The 22,324-nt window shown below is 41.2% G+C and overlaps 1 protein-coding gene across 1 annotated transcript in view; it reads left to right on the forward strand.

Annotated features, from left to right (window-relative positions):
• LOC106573647 (E3 ubiquitin-protein ligase znrf1) overlaps positions 1-12,958 on the forward strand; it is a 47,989-nt gene extending 35,031 nt beyond the window's left edge. The window contains exons 3-5 of the mRNA XM_014148886.2: positions 10,861-10,966; positions 11,299-11,389; positions 11,675-12,958. Coding sequence (XP_014004361.1) covers positions 10,861-10,966; positions 11,299-11,356 — 164 coding nt within the window. The 3' untranslated portion in view covers positions 11,357-11,389; positions 11,675-12,958. The remainder of the gene's footprint in view (positions 1-10,860; positions 10,967-11,298; positions 11,390-11,674) is intronic.
• The last annotated feature ends 9,366 nt before the right edge of the window (positions 12,959-22,324 follow it).

Consider the following 22,324-nt stretch of genomic DNA (forward strand, 5'->3'; position numbering starts at 1 on the left):
CCATATCAATTGTGTTATAGTCTCATACATTATGTTAACATTTCTACAAACTTCAAAGTGTTTTCTATCCAATGATACCAATTATACGCATATCCTGACTTCTGGACCTGAGTAACCGGCAGTTTACTTTGGGCACGTCAGTCAGGCGGAAATTCTGAAAAAAGGACCCTAGCCCTAAGAAGTTTTTTAATTTTAAGCCATGTTTCAGTCAGGCCAATCACATCAACATTATAATCAGTGATTAGTTAATTGACTATAACTGCCTTGGAAGTGAGGGATCTATTTTGAGATGTGAAATATCACAATCTCTTTCAATAATGACAGGAATGGAGAAGGTTTATATTCCAGTGAGATTGCTAAAGTTAACACCGCTATGTTAAGTTTTGCCAAACCTAGATCGAGGCACAGACACGAGGCACAGTCTCGATGGGGATAGCTGAGCTGACTACACTGACTATTCAGTGGCAAACTCCTCTAAGCTGGCAGGCTGGCTGACAGCCTGCTGCCTGACCTGCACTCTGTCTCATTGTGGAGCTAGAGGAGTTAGAGCCCTGTCTATGTTGATAGATAAGATGAGAGCACCCCTCCAGCTAGGATGGAGTCCGTCACTCCTCAGCAGGCCAGGCTTGGTCCTGTTTGTGGATGAGTCCCAGAAAGAGGGCCAATTATCTACAAATTCTATCTTTTGGAAAGGTTAGAAAACAGTTTTCAACCAGTGATTGAGTTGTGAGACTGCTGTAGAGCCCATCACTCACCCTAACTGGGAGGGGGCCAGAGACAATTACTCGATACCGACACATCTTTCTAGCTAATTTACACGCTGAAGCTATGTTATGCTTGGTGACCTCTGACTGTTTCATCCGAACATCGTTGGTGCGAACGTGGATAACAATATCCCTATAATCTCTACACTCGCAAGTTTTAGCCTTAGCCAGCACCCTCATCAGATTAGCCTTTACGTCAGTAGCCCTGCCCCCTAGTAAACAGTGTATGATCGCTGGATGATTATTTTTAAGTCTAATACTGCGGGTAATGGAGTCGCCAATGACTGTTTTTCAATTTGTCAGAGCTAATGGTGGGAACGTAAAGTTGGAAGGTAGCAAAGTAGCAACAAAGTACCCACGTGAGGAGAGTACCATGTTTTCACCTCATGTGAATTGTAGTTTCACATGAAATTTGCGGGTTTCACATTCACATTTCACATTTCAACCCCACATGTGCATCTGCAATTCCACATGTGAAAGTGTGATTTTCAAGGGGAGTTTTCTTACACATGAAACTGCAAATATGACTTTCATGTGATTATTTTTGACATGTTAACTCGCAATTCTATAACTGTGATTTTCAAATTCACATGTGAAAATTACATTTGCCATTTCACATGTAAGAAAACTTCACACTTGAAAATCTCACTTTCACATGTGGAATTGCAGATGCACCTGTGGGGTTGGAATTGCAGATGCACCTGTGGGGTTGAAATAATGTTATTCTCCTCACGTGTGAAAAGATGATTTCCACTGGTGGAGTTAGGGTAGGAACATCTAAAAAGCCCAAATGCGGGACCAGGGAATGATTTTGAGGGACATTCGCTGAACAGTGGACAGAATATTTTTTGGGGGGCAGGTTAATGGATCATGTTCAAATGGCAACATAGTTTTGCTGTATGAAGGGCGCTACCTGTTAAAGGGGCAATCCGTTTTTGGACTTATAAATGAACGACATGTACCCATTGATTCTTGAAGAATATAATGTACAAATGCCTCATGAGTTTAGTTCAATTGTAGTACTCCATCAGAACCCAAAATATAATCTTGTTTTACTCTGTTTGTAAACAAAGTAAATGTAAACAAACACTGTATAGTGTAAAATAACGATGGTTAAAAGTATAATTTCGATATCGAGTCGAGTCCTTGCATCCACAGCTTAGTCTATGGATTTGAGAGTGTTTGCTTTTCTCCAGCTATGTAGGGTCAGTCCTGGTCAGTCCCTGGATGGGAGACCAGATGTAGCTTGAAGTAGGGGGAAAACTTAACACGTGTTCAACCCACATCTGACTCTTGAAAATTTCAACAACAAATGTTTCTTCTTTATTTTTTTGTGATCTTTTCATGTTTATTTTTTGTAATGGGCAGCACAACACAGCACAGCACAGTCTCCGGGTTCTTCCTGTGCACAGAGACAGTAACTGTGAGCCATGTTGGGTCTACAAGCCAAACAATGATGTGGTGGTGGCACTGTGTAAAGGTGCCCGAATACTAGGTTCGGTTTGCTCCTAGCAGAACTCATCTAGGCGAAGCAAATGTCTGTGCCTCGCATACTAAAGTAGTAAATCCAAATCATGTTGGCTCCTGGACCCTGTCCATGCATTTCAAGGCTGCGTTGAGACAGTGGCTGCGTTTCAAACTTGTAAGAGACACACGCTCGTCCACTTACCCTAGCCTTATGCCCTCGGGGGAATCCCCGTCACCATCTTTGTCGTCAGTCCAAATGATTAGCCAAGCAAGGGAAGTTCGCAACGTAAGCCCCTCAGCCCTCGTTTTTGATCGAGTTTGCGAGTGTACAATTATGTTCACTTCAGGGACCGAAACGCCCCATAATTAAATTTGCGATGATTGTACATCCGCTTAGACTTAAAACCTCAACGTCAATATGGAGAAGTCAACATACAAGTGTAAGTAAAAATACATTTAAATAAGTTAGAAATTGTTCTACTAGTACACATGATGGCACAAACACATCTAGGTAAAGTGATGTTTTTGTTTGGTTATCTTTTGGAAATTGTAGAAATAAAACATTTTTCTTCTTCAGAAGTTCCAGCTAGGCAGGCTAACATTAGTTAGCTAATTAATTTGCTAGCTATCATACAGTAGGCATATATGAATAATTATATAGTTAATATTAGTAGACATGCAATCATAATTGACTGTAGCACATATAAAGCACCCACCCTGAAAACACAATCGTCGTGGGACGAACGAGGGACGAATTTCCGAAAAGGGCGGTCCATTTAAAATTCCTTCCTTCCTCCCTCGCCCCTTGCCCTGCAAGTGTAAACTAGTCAGACTTCATGATACGTCATCAGAAGTGCCTACTTAATTTGAGGGCTGAGGGGAGAGGGTGTGTCTTAAGTGTTCGGAATGCAGCCAATGACTTATCTGTGACCCAAGACCTACTCAGATAATCCCTACCATTGTGTCGCTGAGTTGTCATAGTGCTGCTGCAAATGTACATTGTCCGAGGGGCGTTGGCAGTCATAATGTAAGTAATCTAATTAATGTCCCTCTAACTCCCCTGATTGCCTCTGCCATTCCTAAAAATAGCCCACATTAACATGTGGAGCCTCATTCATGAAATCGATAACTTGCTAGTAACCGATAACATTCATATACTGGCAATCTCTGAAACCCACTTAGATAATTCCTTTGATGATACAATGGTAGGAATATATGGTTATAACATCTGCAGAAGAGACAGGAATGCCAATATTGGAGGTGTTGCTGTGTATGTTCAGAGTCATGTTCCTGTAAAGCTTAGATGGGATCTCATGTCAAATGCTGTTGAAGTAATATGGCTAGAGGTTCACCTGTCTCACCTGAAGCTCATTCTTGTGGGAAGCTGCTATAGATTACCAAGTGCTAATAGTCAGTATCTGGATGATATGTGTGAAATACTTGATAATGTATGTGATATCAACAGAGAGGTATATTTTCTGAGTGACCTAAATATTGACTGTCTTTCATTAAACTGTAACCAGTGCCTGCAGGTTATCAGTCAACCTACCAGGGTATTTACAAACAGTACAGGAATTAAATCATCCACATGTATTGATCAAATCTTCACTAATGCTGCAGAAATCTGCTCTAAAGCAGTACCCAAATCCATTGGATGTAATGGTCATAATACAGTAGCCATATCTAGGAAAACCAAAGTTCCAAAGGATGGGTATAATGTGTGACCGACCGCCTTGATTCAGTCTTATGTAGAAACATTTGAAATTGTTTTTGTTTTTATAAAACAGAGACATCGAGCTACAAAATGGTATATCATGTACTGCATTTGACGAACAATTGGAAAGTAATTCTGCTTTGAAAGTTGATAAACTAGTAACCTCACTTTTGAGAAAATGACCTTTGAATGTTTTGGTACCAACTGGAGAGCTCTTCTTTGTCTACACCCATTCAGCATCGTTCACACCCTCTTAAGCTGTAGCCGACCCATGTCTTTAAGGGTTGATCAGGGCTTTCTGTACTAACAGCAGCAGACAAGCACCCAAGCTAACTGGCTAACTTGCTAGCTACTTCCAGACACAAATGAGAGAACAGCTCACTGAACACTACTCGCCATAGCAGAGTTGGTTAGGCTGTTTTTATGTTATCCAGAGCGTTGGTGACTGCAACTGTGCTGTCAGATTGTCCGTACGGCCATATTCTGCGCTCTGGCACATTCAGACGAGAGTGCTCTGAAATCGGAGTAGATGGCCAGACTGACTTTACGAACACACCCAAAATGGTTACTTGCATAGTGGAGTCTTTTGTTAAGACATGTAGCTAGCTAGCTAGGTAAACAATAAACCATCATCTCAATTCATGACGTTACTACCCTGCATGAATCTGCAGGTAGCTAACCAACCAGGTTCAATGTTAGCTAAGTAACATTAGGCTATAGCTAGCCAAGCAAATGGCTCTGAGATACGAATAATAAGATCATACACATAACGTTAGCTAGCAAGCCAGCCAGCTAACATTAGCTGGCTAGCTAACAGTTCACTTTAACTTGAAATAAAAACGTCTTTGTCAAAATTAAAAATGTGTAATATCTGAAAATGTAGCTAGCTAGACTATTTTTCTCGTATACATCATGGTTGGATGCTTCTCCCTGTCAGGGATGCCATGGTTGCCCTTAATTTGAAGTTAAACTCCGGAGACAGGTGTTTTCTCCATCTCATTAGCTATCATACTCTAATTCCACTGATTTCAAAGCTCAGTTCTCCAGAAAGTCGAGAGCAACACTTATGCAGTTCTACTAAGCAATATATATTTTTTAAAGCAGCGTTAGACAGGATTACCTACACATACTAAACAGCTCAAATAGACAGAAGTTTGCTATATGGCAGACCAATCCGAATTCATCTCTCGGCATGTCCAGCCCACTCATTATCTCAGCCAATCATGGTTAGCGGGGAGGTTGTTCCCTTTTTCTGTGGCTAAACCAACTAGGCTGGTAATTTAACAATTTTATTCATATTTACAGATGGCATACAAGTTTGCTATTAAGGCACATGAAAGTTCACATGTTCCAGAAGCCATTTCTGCCAAAAAATGAATTTTGATTAAAAAAAAGTATATTACGTTCAAATGGCTCATGTGAAGTAGTGACCCGCGACATATACCTAGTTTCCTGAAACGGGTCACATATAGTGTATAAGAGGTCATACAATACGTTTTTTTGTGATTCCTATGTTGAAGGTGTAAATAATATTTGCTGGTCTGTGGTGTGTAATGAAGAGCAATCAGACGCTGCATTTGACACATTTATGAAATTGCTTATTCCAATTACTAATAAACATGCACCCATTGAGAAAATGTAAAAACTGTTAAATCCCCATGGATTGATGAGGAATAAAAATTGTATGGTTGAGAGGGTTGAGGCAAAAGAAATGGCAAATAAGTCTGGCTGAAACAGCCGATTGGCAAACATACTGTAAATTGAGAAATCATGTGACTAAACTGAATAAAAAGAAGAAGAAACTGTACTATGAAACAAAGATAAATTATATAAAGAATGATAGAAAAAGCTTCGGAGCACCTTAAATGAAGTTTTGGGCAAAAAGACAAACTCAGCTCCATCATTCAATGAATCAGATGGCTCATTCATCACAAAATGTACTGATATTGCCAACTACTTTAATGATTGTTTAATTGGCAAGGTTAGCAAATGTAGGCATGACATTCCCACAACAAATTCTAAACATCTATGCATAACTGATCAAATTATTAAAGACAAGCATTGTAATTTAGAATTCAGTAAAGTGAGTGTAGAAGAGGTGAAAAGCCACCTGGGTCTGACAACATGGATGGAAAATTACTGAGGATGATAGCAGACGATATTGTCACTCCTATTTGCCATCTCTTCAATCTAAGCCTACAGGAAAGTATCTGCCCTCAGGCAAGGAGGGAAGCAAAAGTCACCCTCTACTGGCTCAAACAGTCGGCCAATCAGCCTGTTACCAACACTTAGTAAACTTTTGGAAAAAATAGTGTTTGACCAGATACAATGCTATTTCACAGTAAACAAATTAACAACAGATTTTCAGCACTTATATGGAAGGGAACTCAACATGTACTGCACTTACACAAATTACTGATGCTTGTGAGCGAAATTGATAATAAAAATATTGTTGGAGCTGTTTTGTTTGACTTCAGTGCAGCTTTTGACATTATCGATCATAATCTGCTGCTGGAAAAAACTTCTGTTATGGCTTTACATCCCCTGCTATATTGTGGATCGAGAGTTACCTGTCTAACAAAACACAGAGGGTGTTTTTTAATGGAAACCTCTCCAACATAATCCGGGTAGAGTCAGGCATTCCCCAGGGCAGCTGTCTAGGCCCCTTACTTTTTTCAATATTTACTAATGACCTGCCACGGGCTCTGAGTAAAGCCTGTGTGTCTATGTACTGTATCCTGATGACTCAACACTATACACATCTGCTACCACAGCAAGTAAAATCACTGCAACACTTAACAAAGAGCTGCAGTTAGTTTCAGATTGGGTGGCAAGAATTAAGTTAGTCCTAAATATTTCAAAAAACTAAAAGTGGGATTTGAGACAAATCATTCACTAAACCCTAAACCTCAACTAAATCTTGTTATGAATAATGTGGGGATTGAGCAAGTTAACTTAAGGATCGGACCCTTTTTTCCATTTTCACCTAAAATGACATACCCAAATCTAACTGCCTGGATCTCAGGATGTGAAGCAACGATATACATATTCTTGATACCATTTGAAAGGAAACACTTTGACATTTGTGGAAATGTGAAATTAATGTAGGAGAATATAACACATTAGAAAGTAAATTAGTAAATTATAATACAAACAAAAAAACATGCATTTTCAATTTTTTTGTTGTTCCATCATCTTTGAAATGCAAGAGAAAGGCCATAATATAATATTTCAGTTTAGGTGCAATTTACATTGTTTTGCCTCTATATGGCAGCAGTGTGTGTGCAAAGTTTCAGATTGATCCAGTGAAGCATTGCAATACTGGACAATAATTTGTGTCAAGTCTGCCCAAATAAGTCAAATATTACAATTGATACATTTTCAAGTACATAACTATAGAGAACATACAAAAATGATATGGTAATGCAAAATGTAAGTCTACACACTGCCAGGAATGTCATACATGATGGATCATTAGCTTATACACTAACTTTCACACATTTAGATGGCCGGGTGGGGTGGGTGTGGAGCCAGAGACAGCAGCGGTCCAAACTGTAGAACCCAGTTCCTACATTTGAATATAAACATTTATTTTATCAAACAAAACTATGCTACATTTTATCTCTGGGACCCTCAGGATGACAAATCAGAGCAAGATTCCTGAATGTAAGTACATTATATACCTTCAGAGGTGAATGTATCAAACCAGTTGCCGTAATAAATATTTTGCTGTTGTTGTGCACTCTCCTCAAACAATAGCATGGTATTTTTTCACTGTAATAGCTACTATAAACTAGACAGTGCAGTTAGATTAATAAGAATGTAAGCTTTCTGCCCATATAAGACATGTCTATGTCCTGGAATGTTTGCTGTTACTTACAACGTCATGCTAATCACATTAGTGCACATTAGCTCAACCGCCCCGGTATAAGGACACCGATTGCATAGAGGTTAAGGAGACTAAACTGCTTGGAGTAACCCTGAATTGTAAACTGTCATGGTCAAAACATATTGATGCAGCAGTAGCTAAGATAGGGAGAGGTCTGTCATTAATAAAGTGTAGTGGCCTGAGGGCACACACTTAATGTGTTGCGAAATCTGTTGTGAATTGTATTGTAATGTTTTTAAAAATGTATAACTGCCTTAATTTTTCTGGACCCCAGGAACAGTAGCTGCTGCTTTGGCAGGAACTAATGGGGATCCATAATAAATACAAATACAAAATACTCCCTTAAAATAACTTTGCTTGAAAAATGAGAAAAAAGCAGCAATATTACTGTTTGTCCCTCTTGAGACACTATAGCAACCACATAGCCAATAACATTTCCTCAAATAGTCAGAGCCGGTGTATTACGATTTAATCTTAGTCCTGTATTGATGCTTTGCCTGTTTGATGGTTCGTCGGAGGGTATAGAGGAATTTCTTAAAAGCTTTTGGGTTAGAGTCCCGCTCCTTGAAAGCGGCAGCTCTACCCTTTAGCTCAGTGCGGATGTTCCCTGTAATCCATGGCTTCTGGTTGGGGTATGTACGAACAGTCACTGTGGGGACGACGTCATCGATGCACTTATTGATGAAGCCAGTGACTGATGTGGTGTACTCATCAATGCCATCGGAAGAATCCCGGAACATATTCCAGTCTGTGTTAGCAAAACAGTCCTGTAGCTTAGCATCTACTTCATCTGGCCACTTGTTTATTGACCGAGTCACTGGTGCTTCCTGCTTTAATTATTGCTTGTAAGCGGAAATAAGGAGGATATAATTATGGTCAGATTTGCCAAATGGAGGGTGATGGAGAGCTTTGTACACATCTCTGTGTGTGGAGTAAAGGTGGCCTAGATATCTTTCCCCTCTGGTTGCCATTTAACAAGCTGGTAGAAATTTGGTAAAACGGATTTAAATTTCCCTGCATTAAAGCGTTTTCCTGTTTGCTTATGGACGTATACAGCTCATTGAGTGCGGTCTTAGTGCCAGCATCGGTCTGTGGTGTTATATAGACAGCTACGAAAAAATACAGATGAAAGCTCTCTAGGTAGATAGTGTGGCCTACAGCTTATCATGAGATTCTCTACCTCAGGCGAGCAAAACCTTGTGACTTCCTTGTGTCCCAGCTGTTGTTTACAAATATACATAGACCGCCACCCCTTGTCTTAGCAGAGGCTGCTGTTCTATCCTGGTGATACAGTGTATAACCTGCCAGCTGTATGTTATTCATATTGTCGTTCTGCCACAACTCGGTAAAACGTAAGATATTACAGTTTTTAATGTCCTGTTGGTAGTTCAATCTTGCTCGTAGGTCATCGATTTTATTTTCCAATGATTGCACGTTGGCCAATAGAATGGATGGCAGTGGGGGTTTACTCGCTCGCCTACAAATTCTCAGAAGGCAGCCCGACCTCCACCCCCTTTTTCTCCGTCTTCTCTTCACACAAATGACGGGGATTTGGGCCTGTTCCCGGGAAAGCAGTATGTCCTTCACGTCGGGCTCCTTAAAGGAAAAAGCTTCTTCCAGTTCGTGGTGAGCATTCGCTGTTCTGATGTCCAGAAGTTATTTTCGGTCATAAGAGACAGTAGTAGCAACATTATGTACAAAATAAAATAATAAGTTACAAACATCGCAAAAAACGAACAAATAACACAGTTTGTTTGGAGCACATAAAACGTCATCCATCCTCTCTGGCATCATTCTACTAAATACTGATGCAGGGTTTTACCGGCTTAAGCCTGTCGCATGCTTCCCAGTTGAAACAGTTTGCACGGCACGGCCCCATTCTCATCGACGGGGCTGCTGTGGAGCAGGTTGAGAGCTTCAAGTTCCTTGGTGTTCACATCACCAACAAACCAACATGGTCCAAGCACACCAAGACAGTCGTGAAGAGGGCACGACAAAATCAATTCCCCCCTCAGGAGTCTGAAAAGATTTGGCATGGGTCCTCAGATCCTCAAAAGGTTCTACAGCTGCACCAGTACATCACTGGGGCCAAGCTTCCTGCCATCCAGGACCTCTATACCAGGCGGTGTCAGAGGAAGGCCCTAAAAATTGTCAAAGACTCCAGCCACCCTAGTCATAGACTGTTCTCTCTGCTACCGCATGGCAAGTGGTACCGTAGCGCCAAGTCTAGGTCCAAGAGGCTTCTAAACAGCTTCTTTCCCCAAGCCTTAAGACTCCTAAACATCTAATCAAATGGCTACCCAGACTATTTGCATTGCCCCCCTCTCTTTTACGCTGCTGCTACTCTCTGTTATTATCTATGCATAGTCACTTTAATAACTCTACCTACATGTACATATTACCTCAATTACCTCGAGTAGTCGATGCCCCTACACATTGACTCTGTACCGGTACCCCCTGTATATAGCCTCACTATTGTTATTTTACTGCTGCTCTTTAATTATTTGTTTCTTTTATTTCTTATTCTTTTTTTTTCAGGCATTTTTTAAATATTTTTTAAAAACTGCATTGTTGGTTAAGGGCTTGTAAGTAAGCATTTCACTGTTGTATTCGGTGCATGTGACATAAAATGTGATTTGATTTTGATTTGTTGGTCCAGACTAGACTGTGTTCAATGCTGCCCCCTGCTGTTTGTTTACACAGCAGCAACCAGATCAGGCCTAGACCTCTTTCTGACGCACTGACTAGATGCTCTTCCATCTGACTAGTCCCCAACTGTGTGTCTTTTGCTCTGTTCTATTCTGGTATTTCTGTTCTATTGCTGCTGTAGTTGTAAAGCCTATAGTAATTTACAGATTTTTTGTTGATCTTGATGCCTCACTGCCTTTGCTATTTCATATTAGGTACAATTTGATGATGTGTCATTGCCACTCACGGTTGTCTTGTGTTTTCTTTTTGTGTTTGTGTGTGTGTGTACCTGCTTGCCTGTGTGTGCGTCTGCCTGTGTGTTTGTGTGTGTGTTCCAGATGACGTGCTGGCCAGGGATGCCGGGGAGTGTGTAATCTGTCTGGAGGAGCTGCAGCAAGGAAACACCATCGCCAGACTGCCGTGCCTCTGCATCTATCACAAAAGGTGAGATGCCGGTACTACTCAAATGGCACCGTATCCCTTATATAGTGAACTACTTTTGATTAGGGCCAATTGGGGGCTCTGGTCAAAAGTAGGTTGCCACAGGAAATAGGGTGCCATTTTAGGACACACCTTCTGACTGAGCTCAGTTCCTGATCCTGACTGTACAATACGTACGCAGGCTCACAGGATTACACACAGCCTGAAATGACTCCACTAGATTAATTATACTCAATGGGGCAGTACATTTAGGCCTTAGCGATGTACTGTAGCTAAGGCCAGAGAGATATGTGCATTCATGTGATGATGGTGGGTTTTCTCATCTTTCTGTTCAGCTGTATAGACTCCTGGTTTGAGATCAATCGTTCCTGCCCTGAGCATCCTTCAGACTGACTGACTTCTGTGCTCCTACTCCTACTGTTCAAGGTGAGAGCATCTCCTCACCTCCTTCTCTTCCACACAGGAGACTGGTGACACGAGGTGTTTCAAAAAACATTATGATCCACATAGCTCACTCATTCGCTGCATAATGCATACGCAGTACGCACACACATAACCACCCTCAATAAAACGTACATTCTTAGTCAGTTTGAAGCTAGAGCATACTGTAAGTGTAAATTATGCACTCAAAATAACCTTCTGAAATGTCTTTGTGTATCCACTTTAATGTATGGTTAACATCTCCCCTCCATTTCTCTCTTTATCTATCAGGACACTTTATGTTCCTACCATGGATATCTGGACACTGAAGTAACCAAAAAACTAAACAATCAAAACAACCTATCTATCAATTGATCTATCAATCTATCAAGAGAATTCCTAGCAAACGGAACCAAAAAAAAAAAAAACATTAAGCTAATACTGTCACTTCCACATGCATAAAAGAGTGCTCCTCCTCCCTGCCACCTCTCCCCTAGCCCTAGAGGCTGCTAACTGCCAGTCCCTATGTTGGCCCAACTAGGCTGACCATCCCTCCAGGCCAACTGCCTCACCAGGCTGCTTGGCCCCCCAGCCAGCCAGTCACCACGCCACATGGCCTGGTCCTCTCTGGGCTCCTCCGGGGGTCTGGCCCTTGCTCTGCTCTGCCTTCCATTTTGCCTCCTAGGTTTGGCCCTGCCTGGCTCCATATCACTCATCTGGATCCAGCCATCTCATGGCCTTCATCAGGAAGAGACAGAGGAGGATAATGAAGATAAAGAAAAAGATGAAAAGGAAGGAATAGGGCTGGATGAACCCTGTGTGCCAGGGCAGGGTTGACTCCCAGGACGTTGTCTGATAATGCAACAAAAGGCTTTCCCCCAATCACCAGAGTTACAGCACCCGCCCACCCAATCATTAGTTGAAGAGACATGCGCTTATCTTTAGTCTTTACTTTGAGGTGGAGCAGCGATGTGTGAAGTGCAGCATTGGTGTGGCAGGCATGGTCTGTCTATGTAGGTTTCTGTTTGGGTTATGTGTGTGTGTGTGTGTGTGTGTGTGTGTGTGTGTGTGTGTGTGTGTGTGTGTGTGTGTGTGTGTGTGTGTGTGTGTGTGTGTGTGTGTGTGTGTGTGTGTGTGGAGGGGTGTAGTTAATGCTTCTATATGTGTCAGGGCAGTGAAAATATCAGTCAGACTACACTTGTTCTGTATGCGTTAGTGTGTGGAGGGGTACGTTGTTTATGCTTGGTGGTGGGTGAATGTGTGTGTGTGTGCTTATGTGTCGTGGGAGACAGTTGGGGGTCATTGGTTTATGTTTTTCTATGTTCTGGGACTGTGAGGATGATGTCCGTAAGCATACATGTGGTGTGGTTGAGGTTGGGGTGATGATGCAGCCATCTCTGTAGTGTGAGAGCCTGATTTGCTAAAGGGTCAAATAGAAGTCTGAGACAATACTATGTGTTGGTCTGTGTTTGAAATGTTTACAATTTAGATGTCCATTTTCCCTGTGTGAATGTGGTATTGCTCCATTTATTTTGCTAATGTTTACAGTTACATAAAATCGACATGACATACACACTCTTTCTCCTTGTTTTTGTCCACCAGGTTTTTGTTGGATGGGGAAACGCTGACCAGAATTAGTCATTTCCCTGTAAGAGCCTTGAGTGTGTTCATATGTGTGTATGTGTGATGCCTTTTGGTCTAAGCAACTGTCTGTGCCCCACATGTTTTCTGATGAAATAGGTCAGGTCCTCTCTGGTTGTGTTGGCTGATTGTGACTTAATGTAATGGACGTATTAAAGACCTATCAACCCAAAAATGACAGTCACATCGTGGAGCTATTCCGGGGTTTAACTTATTTATTCACATTTAACAAGATTTGTTTTCCCAAATCTGTCAGAAAACATACATTACTCTTCAGAATGCCTCTAGTGTATAAAGAATAATGATGATCCTGGAAGAAAAAAACTAACAAAGCTCAACAAATGGGTGAATATTTTTTCAATTTCTGCTAGATGAAAATGTAGAGAATATAGTACCTGTGAGGCCACTATAAACAATTCATTAGCAAGCAGACAACCACCAAGCTTCAACTAAACAAGGAACACAGGGGAGACAGACTACTAGTAAGTTATGATAGAGTATACTATATATATTCATGTCTCCTGCTAACTGTATCCCTGCCCGACTCTGCTAAAGGGCCATATACCTTGATTTCATTTAATGTTTTGAGATGACTTTTTTTCCAAGGATGTGAATGGGTGCCTGTTTTGGAGGTACCAACTAATTGTTTGATGATTTTGATGTGCAATCTGTGGGACGAATAATGATATTGATATATACACAGTACCAGTCAAAAGTTTGGACACAGATACTCCTTCAAGGGTTTTTCTTTATTTGTACTATTTTCTACATTGTAGAATAATAGTGAAGACATCAAAACCTTGAAATAACACATATGGAATCATGTAGTAACCAAAAAAGTGTTAAATAAATCAATATATGTTTTATATTTTAGATTCTTCAAAATAGCCACCCATTGCCTTGATGACAGCTTTGCACTCCATCACTCTTCTTCTTGATCAAATAGCCCTTACAGGCTGCAGGTGTGTTGGGTCATTGTCCAGTTGAAAAACAATTGATAGTCCTACTAAGCGCAAACCAGATGGGATGGCTTATCGCTGCAGAATGCTGTGTTAGCCATGCTGGTTAAGTGTGCCTTGAATTCTAAATAAATCACGGATAGTGTCACCAGCAAAGCACACATCACACCTCCTCCTCTATGCTTCACAGTGGGAACCACACATGCAGAGATCATCCGTTCACCTACTCTGCGTCTCACAAAGACACGGCGTTTGGAACCAAAAATCTCAAATTTGGACTCATCAGACCAACGGACAGATTTCCACTGGTCTAATGTCCATTGCTCATATTTCTTGGCCCAAGCAAGTCTCTTCTTCTTATTGGTGTCCTTAAGTAGTGGTTTCTTTGCAGCAATTTGACAATGAAGGCCTGATTCACGCTGTCTCCTCTGAACAGTTGATGTTGAGATGTGTCTGTTATTTGAACTCTGTGAAGCATTTGATGCTTGATGTTTTTTGCGACTGCACTTGAAGAAACTTTCAAAGTTCTTGAAATGTTCCGGATTGACTGACCTTCATGTCTTAAAGTAATGATGGACTGTCATTTCTCTTTGTTTATTTGAGCTGTTCTTGCCATAATATGAACTTGGTATTTTACCAAATAGGGCTATCATCTGTACACCACCCCTACCTTGTCACAACACAACTGATTGGCTCAAACGCATTTAGAAGGAATGAAATTCCACACCTGTTAATTGAAATGCATTCCAGGTGACTACCTCATGAAGCTCGGGCTCCAGCACAGCTCTCTAAGGCACTTCATCTCAGTGCAAGAGGCGCCACTACAGTCCCTGGTTTGAGTCTAGGCTGCGTCACATCTGGCCATGATTGGGAGTCCCATAGTGCGGCGCACAATTGGCCCAGCGTCGCCCGGGTTAGGCCAGGGTAAGCCATCATTGTAAATTAGAATTTGTTTGTAACTTACTTGCCTGGTTAAATAAAGGTTAAATATTTTTTTTTTTTTAAACATATTAAAAAAAAACTGGTTGAGAGAATGCCAAGAGTGTGCAATACGATTATCAAGGAAAAGGGTGGCTACTTTGAAGAATCTCAAATATATTTTGATTTGTTTCTAACACTTTTTTGGTTACTACATGATTCCATATGTGTTTTTTCATAGTTTTGATGTCTTCACTATTATTCTACAATGTAGAAAATAGTAAAATAAAGAAAAATGCTGGAATGAGTAGGTGTGTCCAAACTTTTGACTGGTACGGTATATAAATCTCTATATATATTTTTCATGTAATTTCCTTAACTAGATTCAGGCTTAAATGTTAATTTTAACAAATCTTCTCAATAAATAATGGTGTGCTAATGCTTGTCATTAAGCTATTTAGTTGACCCATCAGCTAATGTTTAAAGGCAAAAGCTGTGTTCTCTTCTGTCCTGGATAGATTGATAGATTATCTTGAGGAGAAAACTGGGATCACTCCTGTGACCACTTACAGGTGTTATTGCTCTGTTGCATAAAGCCTGGCTTGTTTTTCTCTCGTCTCATTGGCTTGTCTCAACACATGTCACCACTGAGCAAATAAGATTGTAAGAAGAAATCTTTAGAGACATGAGCAACTTCACCATGGCAATATAAATAAATACTTAACTCTCTATCAGAAGGGGCCATTTACAGTTTAAGTACAGTATGCACATATCAACGGCACAAAATAGAGCAGAAACAAAATGCAAACCGATGGATTTAGTTAATTACAAGTAATCAATAAATAATTTCAAGCCATACAGTTATGTTGTAGTAAAATCTAAAGAAGCAATTAATTCTGAGGAACTTAAGAGGATAAACAGAGGACAGACAATAATAACACAATTTGCCCTTGGGACTAGTCAGTAACTCACGCTATAAAAACAATTATACCAAACGCCTGACACCCGGTGGCAGACAGCGGTATTGCATCCCTATGGAGTACTTTACACTTCATTCATGTATTCAGTGCTCTGTGATAAGGTGATAGCTTCAGTTCCTTCAGTTACAGCACCTTCCCAGGATTCATTAGGTTTTTGGGGTCCAGAGTGGCCTTGAGGCCCTGCATGACCTTCATGGCAAGGGGTCCCAGCTCCTCACGAAGCAACACTCGTTTCCCCAGGCCCACCACGTGCTCCCATGTACAAGTCCTGTCCAGTTCCACTGCTTTTCTACAGAGTGAGAGAGAAACAGAGAAATATGAAGATAGGGATAAGAGAGAATGAGTTCCATGGTGAAGGACAAGGGGCAGATCAATGACGAGGTATAGAAAAAACGAGGGAGAAAATATAGAGGAAAGAGAGACCTACAGTACCTGGCCAGTCTCTCAGTGAACTCTAGTGACCTCATCCTGGTCATTTGGGTCCATGACCATTATACAGTGGAAGTTTCCATCTCCAACATGACCCACGATCAGACCTCAGGAGAGAAAGAAGCCGTAATACACTACTGTACACACACAAACATATACATCAGTTCCCCAACTAGCCGGCCCGAAGGCAGTTTTATTTAGCCCATCCAGTTTTCTGAGCAAAATATTATTATTATTATTAAACGTAGATATTTTTTTCATGTTCATTGTTGGATATTAAAGAAATCAGCACCGAGTGATTTACAGTGCCTTCGGAAAGTATTCAGAACCCTTGACTTTTTCCACATTTTATTAGGTTACAGCCTTATTCTAAACTTGATTAAAAAAAACATATAATAATCAATCTACACACAATACCCCACAATGACAAAACAAAAACATGTTTTAAGAAATAAAAAATGGAAATATAACATTTACATAAGTATTCAGACCCTTTACTCATTACTTTGTTGAAGCACCTTTGGCAGCGATTACAGTACAGTCAGTTCATTCTGTCGCGATTCCTTCATCCGCACAAAACAAAACATTACTCGTTGACTACAGTACTCATGTCATCTAGTTCTTAAGAAAATTATTTCTTTGTCGCGATCCCTTCATCCGCACAAAACAAAACATTACTCGTTGACTACAGTACTCATGTTATCTAGTTCTTAAGAAAATGATTTTTTTACACTTTCTTTACAATCTTTACACTCTCTTTGGATAATTAATTCCAATCATTTTAAAGTTAACAGCAGGTATTTTGCATGTAAGTTTAAGTATTTTGATACCTTTGATATCTGAAAATAAAATATGAACGCTCGAGGGAAACAGGCTTCCAGAAAAGAAATGAATACATATGATTGATTTGACATTGGAGGATTGGGTATGACGCTACAAGCTTGGCACACTTGCATTTGGGGAGTTTCTCCCATTCTTCTCTGCAGATCCTTTCAAGCTCTGTCAGCTTGGATGGGGAGCGTCGCCGCACAACTATTTTCTGGTCTCTCCAGAGATGTTCGATCAAGTCCGGGCTATGGCTGGGCAATTCAAGGACATTCAGAGACTTGTCCCGAAGCCACTCCTGCGTTGTCTTGGCTGTGTGCTTTGGGCCGTTGTCCTGTTGGAAGGTGAACCTTCGCCCCAGTTTGAGGTCCTGAGCGCTCTGGAGCAGGTTTTCATCAAGGATCTTTCCGGACTTTGCTCCATTCATCTTTGCTTCGATCCTGACTAGTCTCCCAGTCCCTGCCGCTGAAAAACATCCCCACAGCATGATGCTGCCACCATCATGCTTCACTGTAGGGATGGTGCCAGGTTTCCTCCAGACATGACGCTTGGCATTCAGGCCAAAGAGTTCAATCTTGGTTTCGTCAGACCAGAGAATCTTGTTTCTCATGATCTGAGAGTCTTTAGGTGCCTTATGGCAAACTCCAAGCGGGCTGTCATATTGCCTTTTACTGAGGAGTGGTTTCCGTCTGGCAACTCTACCATAAAGGCCTCATTGGTGGAGTGCTGCATAGCTAGTTGTCCTGCTGGAAGGTTCTCCCATCTCTACAGATGAACTCTGGAGCTCTGTCAGAGTGACCAACGGGTTCTTAGTCACCTCCCTGACCAAGGCCCTTCTCCCCCGATTGCTCAGTTTGGCTGGGCTGCCAGCTCTAGGAATAGTCTCTGTCACCAACAGCACACATCAATAAACATTCATGTGTAAGAGGAAGCTGGTTTGATGTTGATAATGATGTGTTTTCCTGTGTGCCAAATACACCAGATGTTGTTGTTGTTGTGGGGGGAGGCCAGAGGGAGGTGCTCATTTTGGAAGTGGGCTGCTCATTTGATGGCTACATGGAGCAGGCCTTTGCCGACAACAGCCCCTCGTTGCACGCTTGGACAGCCTCGGGTGTAGGTGGAGGCTGGCGACGCTGATATTTGACAGTCTTGGACACGTACACAGGCTTGCAGTGCGTGGCCTCCAGATTGCAGGCCTACCAAAGACTAGGACAAGGCAGTTGGCTAGGTATTGCTCTATTTCAGCTGTCGTGGACAGCCTGGCTGGAAAAGGAGGTGCTTTTTGAACCCTTGAGTGACCATGCATGTTTGAATCTTTTTTAAATGTACATTTAATTGGTGGATTCAAATAAAGCGTCTGTCTGTGTGTGTGTGTGAGACAGGACACATCTGCTCAGTGCCAGACGGCTGAGCTCACGTGTACAGACTCGTCTATGGCATGTTGCTGCCTGACTGCTTCACTCAAGGACACTCCATCTTCACCACACACAGAGCGGAATGCAGGGATCACCTGCTCTTACTCACCACTCTATTAGGCTAATAATAGCCTAATAATATGTAATCCGTACTTGAACAAAGAGACTATACAAGAACCACATAGGCTTATTGGACTTGTGATGAACTGCACTTAATTGTTCAAGTGTATACCCTGCATCTATAGACATTATAGATTGAAAGGTGAAAAAAACAGCATAGACAAACATTATATCCATATTATTATAAGCCTTACATAAGTATTCAGACCCTTTGCAATGAGACTTGAAATTGAGCTTAGGTGCATCCTGTTTCCATTGATCATCCTTGAGATGTTTCTACAACTTGATTGCAGTCCACCTGTGGTAAATTTAATTGATTGGAAATGATTTGGAAAGGCACACACTGTCAGTAAAAGGCACATGACAGCCCGCTTGGAGTTTGCCAGAAGGCACTTAAAGACTCAGACCAACAGGAAAACAACTTTATATTTACCATGTGGCCTTATCTTATTAGCCAACAGTGTACAGCCTGAGACCCTTCTTACTATTTCTTGTTATGCTTACCTTTTCAATTGCTTCCTAATTGCAATCACTGTAGTCCTATGTAAACCAATAAGCCTGGCAATTAGCATGGCAAACATGTTCATATGTAAATATTTCAATGAATCATTGTGATGATGAATTTTGAAAGAAGGCTATCATAGTTTCATGATAGCCAACATGGAACCATCAACATAATACTGCAGACTGTCGGAAGACAGATTTGATTGCCTTCATTTCTTTAATGTCACGATCAACCATCAGACACATATAAGACAAACACAAAAACATTAGCGAAACAAAGTAGTACATCCAATCATTGATTAAAGAATGACTACAATTACGGTTAGGTAGCAGTCTTGACCCCATTCATATTAATAGATAAACATTTGTGAATGAAACAGCTTACAAAGTAGCACCCTGATTTATGAGCCTTGGAGGCTCATAAATCAGCTCACCCAAAGGATTATATGCATTTGCCTATGTAACAGTGTAGGTTCCGTCCCTCTCTTCGCCCCAACCTGGGCTCGAACCAGGGACCCTTGCACACATCAACAACTGACACCCCACGAAGCATCGTTACCCATCGCGCCACAAAAGCCGCGGCCCTTGCAACGCAAGGGGAAACCCTACTTCAAGTCTCAGAGCGGGTGACGTCACCGATTGAAACGCTATTAGCGCGCACCACCGCTAACTAACTAGCCATTTCACATCGGTTACACCTATAAGGCACTTTGACCGCTAACATGCCTGCAAGGAGCATTTTTTTTAAACAGCCTACAAGGCAGCATCCTGATTTATTAGCCTCCGAGGCTGCAACTGAATCTGATCAAGCTCTGAGGCTGAAAGCTAATCAGATCAGCCTGTCAGGAATGGAGCTCTGTAAATGTAAATAATTATCCACAAAGCATGAAGTGTCCCTTCTAATTATACGCATATCAGTAATGCAAGCTAACAACCAGCATAGATAACTTGCTAACTAGCTAGCAAACTCACAAGACTAGCTAGCCAAGTGTGCTTGCTAAACAGCCCTGCTAGCAAGCTAGCTAACAAACTCAAAAAGATTGCTCATCAACAACAAATCAGTCTGATATAATATAAGTGATATATCAATATAAAGTTGCCTAAATTTTGAAAGATGCTATCTATATTATATTTTTTCCTCTAGGCTTCAGCTTTCTGGCTCGGTTTGAATGTGGCTCAATGGCTCTTGTTCCTTGGTTGCGATTGGCTCTGGTCTTGTAGATAGCACGCATCCTGGGAGACAGAGCTGCCGGTCATCGTCTTCTTCTTCAATGAGGTTTGACAGCATTTGGCATCCAATAAATGTTGCATTATCGCCACCAACTAGGCTGGAGTATAACTCCCTTATACTTTGCTTGAAAAAAAGGAAAATAAATCAACAAATACTCTAGCATCTAACCCTACACTCACTAAAAACCCACCACCCTACTTATACATTTTATAAACGCAAATGTCAGACAGAAAAGAAGCCTATAGTGATAACATTATTCCACTAGATGGGAGTATGGTACCACACGTCTGCTTTAGGCTATGCCTTATCTAGTAGGCGATAGTCAGATGCAATGTAGTAGGCCTTATGGCAGGCAAACAAATGTGCACTATTTTTGGAATTGAATAAGTTCCCCCTGACTAGTAAATTAGGAAATATAACATCAAGATTGGCCTATGGCTATAATTTTTTCAGCTAGCCATTGTATTTAGAAAGCTCTGGTTTTTGAACTTGTGACATGTCTGCAGGTCATGTGAAAGACAGCAGATAATTGGACTGAGAGTTTTCCTTTTCCCCAGATTAAATCAATTAAAATATCTGGCAACTTTTGTATTATAGCCCCAGTACCTAGTTTTGTCAATAAACTATTGCCAATGGTGATGATGGATTTACATATATCAAAGTGGGTCAGTGGCCTGCAGTGAGTCTCAGTTGGGGGCCCTTCAACCAGGACCCATGGTAGGCTATATAGAATAGAACAGTAATTCACTCATTATCCCATCAGAGATGTATGTGTACTGTGCCACAGGTCCAGTTCCAGAGGCCATGGCCAGGTTTCCTGATAGCGATGGAATTTAGGCTTACGAGTGTTTTAACGATGCAACTTTCCTGGCTGGGCCCAAAGCTCTGCTCCCTGGGCCAAATGTACTCAGAATCCTGATCATGCACCTGGAATGATGAAAATGTTCTCTCTCTTTCCACAATAGAACTCAAGGACTCCCCATATGTACTGTTTTCCCATATGTACTGTTTCCCCATATGTACTGTTTGCTTCTGCGCACATCTGCTTCCGTTTGCTTACAGGACTTTCTGTCCTCCTCCTTGGGTATTTACAGCTGAGCTTATGTGGTGCAACAGTAATGTACTTCTAATGATAAGTCAATTAAATATGTTACAGGTGTCTGAGAACAATCTTGTGTAATTTATCATAGGCTACAGTAGGGGAGAGTGGGGTATATGAAGCAATTTTATACATTTAGCATCACTCTGTCAAGTGAAATATAGTATTTTTTCCCCAAAAAATGATCCTTATGTAGTCTCAGGCTGTGTAGAAAAGAAATTGGGTACTGTTAAATCGGTGAAGCTAGCTCAAGGTGGATTTGTGATGATTTTCTGTGTTTCTTCTGTCCAGAGAGAGCGGGTGCTTCATGTCATGTGTTTAGGGACAATACCTGTGACTTGCTTTGTTCTCTGGAGCAGGGCACCTTTGAAAGAAGTGATTACTGGATCTACGGTGTCCACAGATCAATGTATAAGCAAAAATGTGGGTTGAAACCAGTACCAAAACCACGCAGGTCCCCTAAACAGGGGACTTTACATCTACGAGGTTTTAAAATCACATTTGAAGAAGATAAATTGTAGAAATCGGCGGGGGTTATGACTTTGTGGCCGTGGTAACTAGTGACGACCCCCAAACTCCGGCCTGGGGGCTCATTTGCATACATTTCAAACAAAATATTTCCGAAAAGTCTGTGCACGTACAAAAATATTAAGATTTATAAACTTGGAGCATGCATTTTTACATTTTAGTCATTTAGCAGACGCTCTTATCCAGAGCGACTTACAGTAGTGAGTGCATACATTTCATAAAAAAATGTTTTCTTTTCGTATTGGTCCCCCGTGGGAAACGAACCCACAACCCTGGCGTTGCAAACACCATG

Source organism: Salmo salar, chromosome ssa16 (assembly GCF_905237065.1).
Source record: "Salmo salar chromosome ssa16, Ssal_v3.1, whole genome shotgun sequence".
In the NCBI taxonomy this organism is placed as follows: Eukaryota; Metazoa; Chordata; class Actinopteri; order Salmoniformes; family Salmonidae; genus Salmo; species Salmo salar.